Consider the following 12,940-nt stretch of genomic DNA (forward strand, 5'->3'; position numbering starts at 1 on the left):
TTGCATCCTGGTTTTAATCTTGCTTTTAGCACAGGTTAGTGCCTATCAGTTTTCTAGCAGATGCTAATTGGAAATGTACAGAACTGGTGTGATTAGGTTTCCACCAACTGTGCATGATAGGAATGTATGGAACTGGTGTGATAAGATTTCCACCAGCTGTGCAGGATAGGAATGTATGGAACTGGTGTGATAAGATTTCCACCAACTGTGCAGGATAGGAATGTATGGAACTGGTGTGATAAGATTTCCACCAGCTGTGCAGGATAGGAATGTATGGAACTGGTGTGATTAGATTTCCACCAGCTGTGCAGGATAGAAAGGTATGGAACTGGTGTGACAAGATTTCCACTAGCTGTGCAGGGTAGGAATGTATGGAACTGGTGTGATAAGATTTCCACCAGCTGTGCAGGATAGGAATGTATGGAACTGGTGTTATAAGATTTCCACCAGCTGTGCAGGATAGGAATGTATGGAACTGGTGTGATTAGATTTCCACCAGCTGTGCAGGATCGGAATGTGTGGAACTGGTGTGATAAGATTTCCACCAGCTGTGCAGGATAGGAATGTATGGAACTGGTGTGATTAGGTTTCCACCAGCTGTGCAGGATAGGAATGTATGGAACTGGTGTGATAAGATTTCCACCAGCTGTGCAGGATAGGAATGTGTGGAACTGGTGTGATAAGATTTCCACCAGCTGTGCAGGATAGGAATGTATGGAACTGGTGTGATAAGATTTCCACCAGCTGTGCATGATAGGAATGTATGGAACTGGTGTGATTAGGTTTCCACCAGCTGTGCAGGATAGGAATGTATGGAACTGGTGTGATAAGATTTCCACCAGCTGTGCATGATAGGAATGTATGGAACTGGTGTGATAAGATTTCCACCAGCTGTGCATGATAGGAATGTATGGAACTGGTGTTATAAGATTTCCACCAGCTGTGCAGGATAGGAATGTGTGGAACTGGTGGGATTAGATTTCCACCAGCTGTGCATGATAGGAATGTATGGAACTGGTGTGATAAGATTTCCACCAGCTGTGCAGGATAGGAATGTGTGGAACTGGTGTTATTAGATTTCCACCAGCTGTGCATGATTGGAATGTATGGAACTGGTGTGATAAGATTTCCACCAGCTGTGCATGATAGGAATGTATGGAACTGGTATTAGATTTCCACCAGCTGTGCATGATTGGAATGTATGGAACTGGTGTGATAAGATTTCCACCAGCTGTGCAGGATAGGAATGTATGGAACTGGTGTTATTAGATTTTACAGCACTTCATGACTATATTAGATAATGTTTTCTCACATACTGGTCAGAGTTACCTTGGATTAGATGACTCTGTCTTAACCCAGGGATATGTAAGGCTGTGTATGATATGACTTTAATTGTTCCCTCTTTTCTGCAAAATGTGGATGATATTAAATCAGGCTTCCTGTCCAATTGTCCATCCCATTTTCATGTTTGTGCAATAACTTTTTTTCTTACTTATCATTGGATTCAACCAAATTTGGCATGCAGTCGAATATTGATTCATTTGTCATTGGTTTTTTTTCATTATTGTTTCACAGATTTACAGCCCATGATTGTTATACCCACCTGCTTCTATCTGAGCATAATAACTGCCTTAATTATTATTGCATTTCATCTAACTTTTGAATGTGGCTCGATATTGATGACTGAATTCGATTGTCAGCATTCTCATTTGCAGTTTTGCAGGATTACAGCCCATTATTTTCAGACTCATGCAGTTTTATTTCTGCATCCTGGCTATTTCTTATTCTTGGATTTAAACCAAATTTGGTGTGTGTCAGTTTTCATGACACCTTGGCTGAAAGTCGGGGTACATCAGTTCATAGAATTTATTTGCTACAGTCACTACAAGAATAACAGAGATAAGCCTGTGTACCAAATGGTGTCAGTTACAGAAAATGCTACACCATATAATGAACTTAATGCCCTTTTGAGATGAAACTTTTGTTTCTCTATTAAAGCTTGATGTTGAAAAATATTGTTTGTGTTGGTGGTGAAAAGAAGTGTACACCATGCTTATGAGCAGAATAAGAAAATCTGAAAATGAAGACAGTGATCAGCTTGGGTTTGATTTTTATATCTTGCTTAAATATGTGGGGGATATCTTTGTTAATCTTCTTGGAATATGCTTAGTATGCCACTCATTTCATCTTCACAAGACAGAGTTATGATTTTTACCTATCCGTTTATCTTGGCAGATTCATCAGCTATTCTGTGCACCATCTGGAAGAATTGTCCTGATAACTGAACAAACCTGTCATAAACATTTTAACATTAGTGCTTTCTAAGCTCAACAAATCAATGGACTACCACTTTCCTTGTGGTTCTGTTGAATACTGATCACTTCTTTGATTTCTTTTGCATATAAGCAGAGCAACTCATGGAATCCAGCAGACATCATTATGAGGCCAACAAGTAGCCAATTAATCTGCCAAGTTGTAGAAGAAATAGTAAAAATACCCGAATATTGACTAGCAAAGATGCAACTTGCTGTACTTGCTTCATACATTGATCCTCTTGTTGGATGTACAAGTTTAATTATATTTTTTACTGTCGTATTAGGGGATCTCTTTCCAAGTGAAGCCAGGGGAGATGATTGCATTAGTAGGGCCATCCGGGGGAGGTAAATCTACCCTTGTCAACCTGATTGAACGATTCTATGACCCGGATTCAGGAACCATTGCATTAGGTAGGTCTTATTATCCCCAGTTTGCATGTACACAGAGAGCTAACAAACTGATTCTACATGATGTGTATTTACCTCTCTGGTTCATTGTACACCGCTCCCTCGATAACTTGCACCCGGATAACTCGCGATCCCGCTTATAATGCGGTGTCCGTCTTGGCTCCCGATTTTTACCAGAGAAAATGTATTTAAAATATCTTTAAAATATGCTGAACATGAAAAAAATTACGATAAGAATTGATAAATTAAACCTTGATACATTGCTTGTTTTATCATCGAAAATGGTGATTAATGCCCGTAAAAATATAATCCATATTTTGAAATTTGCAAGTTCTAGAGAAGAATTAATTTCAGAGATCTCGAAAACACTTAATTACGCGTATTTGGACACCAATTTTTGATCTGGGACGCAGAAAATCACTGAGGCGGGAGTCCTCCGTACGCATGTAATAGGTGCGCGGGAAAATTCAAAGATTTGCCGGTCCTGTTTCAGCCACCTGCTTTGTGGGAAAATGTGTTGATCAGTTTACTGTGCTGATATTTACAATGACAGAATTCAGTGACTGAAAGACTCTTTGATGTACTGTTGCTATTTCATAAGAGTACATTAAAAAAAAAAAAGAACATGATGCAACAGCTAGGCGGCTAGTTCAAAGGCTTTGTCTTGGCGGCCGAGTGAGAAAATATACTGATATTTAGTGATTGAATTCAGAGGCAGAAAGACCCAGTTTTAAAATCCTAGCGAGACCTCTGTTTAAAGATATCATATATTATGTAAGTTTTTAGGATAAATAGTTGTCATTATACTGTAAATAAACAGTCTGGTGAAATAGCGATCAATGAAAACTTCTGGTAAATGTTAACAGGTGGCAACAGAGAATGAAATAAACACCAGTTAAACGACTTCCTGTGTGAAAGTCACGTTCTAATCCTTTAATTTCGTTTCAGTGTAAACATTATAATCACAACATAGTCTGTTCATTGAAAACATGAAAAGAGTCAATCGACCGTCACATCGAAACCCGTGAGTACTTCTGTGAGAACCTAATTACATGTACATGCCGGCTTTGTTTTGATCAACAACTTGGGGAAGTGTTTGTTGCATTAAAAAACAAAATCGATTACAAGAGACCTCGGGTGCTGGATTAAGGGTCTTGGAGCTGCCTTTGACGTAAAGCAAAACAGTAACAGAGACAACGACGATGATAGTGACTTCGAATGTTTCAGTGAAACTGATGTCATTAATGCCGAGGCTGTTCGGGAGAAATTAGTACAGACTCATGGTCCTGAGATGGCGTTTCTCTTGATGGAGGAGTGGATTTGTGCTGACAATGATTGCCCTACAGCCGAATACATGTCAGATGAAACTATAATTATTTCTACAGAGAACAAATTTGCAGCAGAAGACGATTCTAACTGGAGTAACACAAGTGTTGAAAGTGATGCAGACACAGATGTTGCACCCCCACCCCTCTACACAGGAAGCAAATATTTTGATCTTGCCATAAGGTGGCTGGAGACCCAAAATGTTGACTACGTAAAGCTCATGCAGTTGAGAAATCTGAGGGATTTTGCTCGGCGGCAGAGAAACCAAGGAGTAACACACACAAAAAAAATTAACTGATTTTTTCAAAAAGTGAATTGATATTTGTCAAGCGTGGCACAAACGGCAAGTATTAACTTGTTCTAATTTACGTTGTTTTAAATTTGTAGACCAATTAAATATGTTAGTACTGATTAACTCTTGTTTTTTTTTTTTGTTTTCCATTTTACTTCTATCGCATTCAAATCTATCTATCTATATACCGTTCGATCGACATTGTTTCTCAAAAAGAGTCGATCTTTTGTGTATAAAAAACCTAATTTGGCTCAAACAATAAAACTAGAATGTATACAATTCAACATAAAATTAGTGACGTAGCACACAATGTGTGAAGTGGTACACATGTTCAGCGAACGGAAACCACGTGGAATAATGTTTTCGATGATCGCCTCAATATACTGTAATTTATCCTGAAATTTTTAATGTTGTCCTATGAGAAAATAATAAAGTACACCGTTATGAAGAGATATTTATTAACAGTTAATCTCAGAACGATTATAAAGTGAGTATTCAACAGTATAATCTGCCTACCCCCCCCCCCCTTATTTTTCCGTTATGTCGTCAATCACTTTATTGGTTTTGGGCTTATTTTATAGGTCCCTCGATAACTCGCCCCTCGCTTATAGTGCGGTCGATGTTTCTGGACCCCGATGTGCGCGAATTATCGAGGGAGTGGTGTATTCTGTATAAGTTATATGTATATGTATCACACACATATATATACATACCGTATATACTTCCATATAAGCCAAATAATTTAGGAAAGAATAAAGGTCTAGAAGAAGGGGGGGTGGCAGCTTATCTGCAGACCAAGGTCTAAACTTGTTGTCTGCTGTTATGGCTGTAAATCTTGGGACACACAAAAAATAATTGATTCTATGTCTTAAGACTTATATGCATGTAAGGAAAACGTACGTTTTCAGAGTAACGACACTTACTAAACTGTTATAAACTAGTATGATTGCTTTTGTTATTATTTTGTATGTGCATATTTTCTGACTTCTCCAACATGAAATTAAATATGGATAAAAAAAGATTTCATAACTCATGGACCAGTTCAAGTTTACCTGGGATACCAGGCTGTGCTGTAATGTACAGTACTTATATAGTACATGCAGAACGTCACCTGAATCCATATTTATTATAATGTACAGCACTTATACAGTGCAAATCATGCCTGAATCCATATTTATTATAATGTACAGTACTTATACAGTGCAAATCATGTAGAGCATAACCTGAATCAATATTTTTTATAATGTGTTAGGTAGTTACAATTTCCAGGCAAAATACAAATGTAATTACTAGTGCAGTGATATAAAGGTCATGGGTGTACATGTCTGTATAATTATTATACATGCCAAACCCAAGAGAGGTTATAGTGTAAAATTTGCTGTTATAAGTTTGCCTAAATAAATGCATTTGGAATTTGAATAAGTCTCAATGGTGAATCAGGAACTGACACTGCCTGCTCCAAACAAATAATAATTAACTTGAGTCAAAAGGGAGACATAATGTTACAGCAACCTGTGAATGCTCAATTCTTTTCATCGCTCAGGTTATACACAAATCTGAATTAGGCTGAAAAAAATAAGAAAACAGAAAACTAAAATAAATTTCGCAAACAAATTTATGAAATATATTATTTCTGTGTAATAGTCATACATACCAAACCCAAGACAGGTATAAATAAATGCATTTGGAATTTACTGCGTGCATCTTGTAATATCATCTTGGACTTATGGGTCAGCTTATACATGGGTCATGCACTTTTTAGGGTTTATACCTATTTATTTTGGGGTGGTGGCTTTTACACAAACAAGCTGATATGCAAGCATATATATATATATATGTATTACTTTTTTTGTGTAACAGACACAGAATAGCTCTCCATCCCATGGTCAGTCTATGATGTATATAATAAACAAAGATTGTTAAAAAGTGATTGAGTTACTTTTGAAATCTGGCTTTGACACCAGAAACAAAGGAAAGTTTTTATAGATCAAAAGCCATTATTGTCTTCAGGGCTTATTTATAAAGTTTGACAATATTTATTTGGCACTGGTCTGAAATTGGGATCTATATTATTCAAATTGAGAATATATCAAGTTTATTGGAACATGATTTTATGAACTTTCTAAATATATACCTGTATATGCATTACTCATCAGGTGGGCAGAACTTGAAGGATCTAGACCCCTGCTGGTTTCGTCAGAAGATCTCAATGGTGAGTCAGGAACCAACACTTTTTGCCTGCTCCATCAAGGAAAACATTGCATATGGGAGAGAGGCCACCACTGAAGAGGTATTGCATATTCCTGTGTATAAAATGTAGCTCAAATGTGAACATTATAGGACCAGATCTGCTTCTGCATGATATATAAGTGGATCAGAATCTACAATGTTTATTTAAAGTCATACAGAAAATGAACAGCCCATGCTTTGATTTGTTGGCCTGTTTAGTTTTCATTTAAAATGATACAGAAAATGAACTGTTACAATTTTTTGGCCTGTAGATCATAAAAATCTGAGCCAGAGTTTTAAATTAATGGAGTGTCCACTATCAACAAATCAGAAATTACCTTTTAAAAATTACCAACATTTGTGATTGGCTGAAACAAAATATGTACTAATACACAAATGAAAGGGTTTTGATTTCCAAGCCTGGTGCATTATGGTAAATTTGAGAAATCCCTTGATGCATTTGGTTGTAAAATGAAATACTGTGGACAAAAGACTCACAGAGTCTGAAAAGTCATATATAGAAAATTAGAAAACAGACACATATTCATTTATTAATTATATTTTTGTTGTACCAGCACTGTGATATGGTTTAACACATGACATTTTCTCAAGATGAGACCTAAACAAACATTGGGGAAAGCAAGATCTAAAGAAACAAAGGGATGACTGGACCTAAATTTGTATAGGCAGTGCCTAAAGGAATATAGCAGATTGGGCAGTCATGGATATTCATTGTTTTCTGCATATAGTATAAACAAAATGCTAAAAATGTTTGTAAACATCGGATCTTTTAAGGGAACAATCTTTGGATGTATTACTACATTTTTGTATTGTTGAAAGGGTTGACCTAGAAATTCACTGACTGATGCCTCCCTCCTGGACTACACATTTATTGCTTATTTTTTGTATAATAATTTACTTGTTTAGTTTTCTGATTAGTGTGAATCACTCCATTTGCCATTTTATCATGAATATTGTATATCAGTGAATGTTCTGCTTTTTTCTGCAATTTTCCTGATTTTATGTGACCTCACTGCCATCATATCATAATTTCTCCATGTTATCTGGACAGTAGAAATTATTTCTTTTTATCAGATCCCAAATATTAAAAGAAAATATTTCATAAAGTGACTAAAAACAAACAAATGAACAAGAACTCCAAGCAAAGGCAACCAAACTCACGTATACAACAGTGGTTATCTCTCAAGACAGATGTCAGAGATATCATACATTATGTGTACATTATTGAATGAAAACCAACATTATTTGCCTACTTAAATGTTATTTCTTTTTAGCCCAAAAGAAAATACATATTAAAAACACAACTTAACACATGGAACAAAGGAAAATTCCATGTTTTAATCTCTTACCATTTTCTACTTAGTACCACCTATACAACTCTCTTACCATCATCTACTTACTAATACTCATGCAAATCTCTTACCATCATCTAAGTACCACTCATGCAAATCTCTTATCATGATCCACTTAATACCACCTATACAACTCTCTTACCATCATCTACTTACTACTACTCATGCAAATCTCTTACCATCATCTAAGTACCACTCATGCAAATCTCTTATCATGATCCACTTAGTACCACCTATACAACTCTCTTACCATCATCTACTTACTACTACTCATGCAAATCTCTTACCATCATCTAAGTACCACTCATGCAAATCTCTTATCATGATCCACTTAGTACCACCTATACAACTCTCTTACCATCATCTACTTACTACTGCTCATGCAAATCTCTTACCATCATCTAAGTACCACTCATGCAAATCTCTTATCATGATCCACTTAGTACCAACTATACAACTCTCTCACCATCATCTACTTACTACTACTCTTGCAAATCTCTTACCATCATCTAAGTACCACTCATGCAAATCTCTTATCATGATCCACTTAGTACCACCTATACAACTCTCTTACCATCATCTACTTAGTACCACTCATGCAAATCTCTTACCATCATTTACTCAGTACCATCTATGCAAATCTTGTACCATCATTTACTCAGTACCATCCATGCAAATCTCTTACTATCATTTACTCAGTACCATCCATGCAAATCTCTTACCATCATTTACTCAGTACCATCCATGCAAATCTCTTACCATCATTTACTCAGTACCATCCATGCAAATGTCTTACCATCATTTCCTCAGTACCATCCATGTGAATCTCTTACCATCATTTCCTCAGTACCATTGCAGTATGTTATCACCATCTTTTCAGTACCACCCTTAAAGATCTCATACTGTCACCTGGTCCATACCACCCATAAAAATCTCTCACCATCATCTAATCAGTACCACCAAGAAATTAAAATCTGCTGATTTAACTCGACCTCACATTGGTTGCAGAGTTTTTCATTAAATAAGAAGAAAATGAAAAAAGATTATATGAACAATCTTGATTGTAACTTTTCAGATAGGTAAAGCAGTAATTTTATTTTAGCAGTGGGCAGGAGAGTAAAAGGGCAGTCACAATTATTACTAAGAGAAGAAGTGAAATGATCCAAGCTTTTTTGGAGCATTGCCAAAACTAAAATGAGACTAATAGAAAACTAAATTACATATCAATACTTATCAGTTCATAAAAATATATAAGCATTATAAAATATGGACCTGTTCTTCAGTATATGTTATTATCAAATTAAACTGACATCTGTGTATGTGACCAGTATGAGACCAGTATGAGATAGGGTGCAGGTTTTAGTATTATCCACAGTGGAAGTGTTAAAGAAAATTTATGAGAGGAGGACTTTGACCTTAATGGTTTTCTCTTTTACTTTATGATAATATTTCCTTGAATGTTTTTACAATGGAGATTTTTTTTCTGCATGTGATCAATATTGTTTTAAAGAAATTTTATTTGTCATATCAGTAATCTAATGAATAGTGAATGGGGTTCTCCCAGTTTTCAACAGTTTGATTCATATCTATAGCTTGTTCAGTCTATTTACAATAATAAACAAGCAATTCCTCTGCTTTCTATAAACAGTGTATGTCTTTCTTGTCTAATCATTGTACAACTGTAATTGTGTATGAAACTATTAGTGCATAAAAGCAATTCTTTGAATAATGTCCTAACATTTACAAGAATGACAAAAGTATTTTGGCCAAAAGATTCTGGTGTATGAAGACATACACAAAATATTGTATGCTTTTGTTCAGGAAAGATTTTTAAAAATTGTGATTGTTATCAAGAATTCTTATGTTTACATAATGACATTTTAGATCCTTGAAGCAGCCAAGCAAGCCAATGCTGATGAGTTCATCAGCACCTTTGATGATGGTTATGACACTCTGGTAGGAGAGAGAGGAGTGAGGCTCTCTGGGGGGCAGAAACAGAGGATTGCAATAGCTAGAGCCCTGATCATGAACCCATCTCTCCTTCTTCTTGATGAGGTGAGAAACAGACAGACAGATGAACAGACTGACTAATAGATTGACAAAAATAAACAGACCAGTTCACACTGATATTAAACTTTACTGAACATGTTGAGTAATAAATGTTACTCCAGACATCAGACTCATGCTGAAGGCTGACCAATACAGCATTGTGATTGGTCAGAATGGTACAGAGTTAAATTTGGAGTCAAATCAGTTTTTATAACATAATGGCCTGAAGAGGAAGGCCTTCAATGAAGTCCTGACTTTTTAACCCACTTTTTCTACGTGATAAAGTTAGAGGTCTAAATGAATGGAAAAGCAAATAAATAAATCAATAAACATAACAAATGATGAATGAAGAGACAGATAGATTTAGAGTACATGGGATACAACCAGGGCTGTAAAGGGGGGGGGGGGGGCAACCAGGGATATATCTCTGAGGCCCAGGCAGAACAACACTTTTTAATTTTATAAAAGAAAATTTTTGTTTGAACAACAACTAGGAGAGGCCTGGCTGTTTCTTACCCCAGGGCCCGTGATTACACTCTACGGTCTTGGGTACAACAGCAGAATCCCAATATAATATCAGATGATGGTGAATTAAATCTCAGCACAACTGCATTGAAATTGATTGCTTCTTAGAAGACACCAGCACCCAAGATGAGGAATTGGAAAATAATAAAAGCTTTGCTAAAGTCACTAGTTCTCAGCAGAACAATGACCTTGGTAGGGCTGCATTCATAGATAAAAGAATGCTTGCAAATTTATATCATTTGCGGGATAATAAGTTTACAAATGTACAATGCACACAAAACAGCTTCCAAGAAGGTAAGTTAGTGTTATCATAGGAAAGGAAGCATCCTCTAACTTTTGCACAGTGTGTCCAATGCAACAGCAATGCATATTCATAATAAGACTTGCCCTGGAAATGCCAGAATGTGACATTTCCTCTCATATTTAGCATTAATCTGGATTTAAGCAAACCAATCAGTCTGTAAGTGATATAAGAATAAATCTGACCAACATACTACTTTAATGATTATCAATTGTGGATTTAATTATTACCCCCGGGAATTCTTAAATTTGAAATACGACTGATTGGTCAAATCTCACTGCCAATGAAAAACAATTATACTCAAACATCTACATTCTTATTAAACAATATAGAGATCCCATATTGTGTTGCATGTGTCATTGATGTAGTAATTCGGTGTATATGAAACAGATTAATGGATTATACACAGATATAGTAAAAAAAAGATCCAACTCTGGTAGATACTTAGCTAGTAATTCCAAATTTGGTCACCAGGCTGTGTAAAAGAACTGCACAACTTTGCACGAAATGCTCACCTTATATGGCGTGATAATGGTAAGCCTCATCATGGACCTATCTGTAATGAAATGTACCAAACTAGAACTCATTTTAATTATGCTCTTAGATTATAGAAGAAGGAAGAATTAAAACATAAAGCAGAAACAAATTTGAAAATTTAGACCAATGTGAATTCTGGAAGCAAGTTCAACAAAATACTATGACATCTTACAATAGGCTACCAGTTTGCACTGATGTGAACCATAGCCAAAAGAACATATGCAGCATGTTGAAAAATCATTTTGAAGACTTACTCAATAGAGTTAAAAATGATTCAAATAAGGAGTGTGTTCTTTCAGCACTCTAGTCCCCTTCTAGCCATATTGAACTAATGACATTACATGAGATCCAATGTGCAAAAAGGGGGCAAATGTCCTGGATGAGATATTTCGTATGTGGAACATTATGCTGTCTTGTGCATAAATGTGGCCTGATCCAACAACAGCCACCATGTACTGTATTGTATAGGAACAAGGTCTGATCCAACAACAATAACTAATATACTGTGTTGTGTGTAAACATTACCTAATCCAACAAGAAACACTATATGTTGTCTTCAGTATAAACATGGCCTGACCCAACAACCACCACCATGCAATGTCTTGTGTAGAGGTATGGCCTAATCTAACAATAACCACTATGTACTGTCTTGTGCATCCATATGTCATGGACTTGCAGATGTTATGTTTGACTTAGTTACCAGAGCCATTGTGTAACAGGGCACACAGATGTGTTTCATATTTTGTGTGTAGTTCGTACATTTACTAAAAATGAAGTTAAAAGTTTGACTACTGTAGCCTTGGAAGATACATTTTATGCTTTAACTGAGTCTTGATAGTGGCTCTAGGGTAGCCTGATATAATAAAATATAAAATAAGTTTCTAACAGTTGTATCAATGATGTTTTTGTTATTAAAAAACAACATTATTATTTTGATTCTTTATGATTCAGTGCATTGATGTGTATTCAATATTGCTAGGCAACCAGTGCCCTGGATGCAGAGAGTGAACATCTGGTGCAGGAAGCGATAGACCGCGCAATGAAGGCACGAACTGTCATTGTCATTGCTCACAGACTTTCCACTGTTCGCAATGCCTCCAAGGTATGCCAGATTCTGGAAATAAAAAGCAAACATTTTTAAGTATATCCCAAATGAATCAGAGTAATGTATTTCATGGGTTCAATTTATTGGTTTTGTATTTTAAAAAATGAAATTTTTGGGGTACTTAAATTGGTTGATTGGGGAGGGGTCCTATTGTTCCCATATAAGGATCTTTGTTCTTTGGGTCTTTATATTCTTGGTTTGCATAAAAGAAAATTTGTTTTTAAAAAAAAACATTATGAAAACTAATACTTCTGAAATATGATGGATTCACAGTATTTATATTTGACCATCATAAATTAGCATATAACGTAAAACACATTGTGTCAGAAAACTCCCCAGTAATATATAGAACTGCTCTCAGATAATTCGTTCCATCTACCTTATCTGAGACTGTATATCTTGTAATTGCTTATACACTCAGAACTGTTATCCAGATCATGACTCCATGTTTTCATAAAAGCTAGAGATTTAGGCAGGTAA

The 12,940-nt window shown here is 35.9% G+C and overlaps 1 protein-coding gene across 1 annotated transcript in view; it reads left to right on the plus strand.

The window, feature by feature from the left end:
• LOC149777235 (uncharacterized) overlaps positions 1-12,940 on the plus strand; it is a 58,587-nt gene that overhangs the window by 40,338 nt on the left and 5,309 nt on the right. The window contains exons 13-16 of the mRNA XM_089941980.1: positions 2,600-2,726; positions 6,498-6,631; positions 9,828-9,998; positions 12,335-12,457. Of these exons, the coding sequence (XP_089798106.1) occupies positions 2,600-2,726; positions 6,498-6,631; positions 9,828-9,998; positions 12,335-12,457 (555 nt within the window). The remainder of the gene's footprint in view (positions 1-2,599; positions 2,727-6,497; positions 6,632-9,827; positions 9,999-12,334; positions 12,458-12,940) is intronic.

Source organism: Sinohyriopsis cumingii, chromosome 18, assembly GCF_028554795.1.
Source record: "Sinohyriopsis cumingii isolate HCF-2022 chromosome 18, ASM2855479v2, whole genome shotgun sequence".
In the NCBI taxonomy this organism is placed as follows: domain Eukaryota; kingdom Metazoa; phylum Mollusca; class Bivalvia; order Unionida; family Unionidae; genus Sinohyriopsis; species Sinohyriopsis cumingii.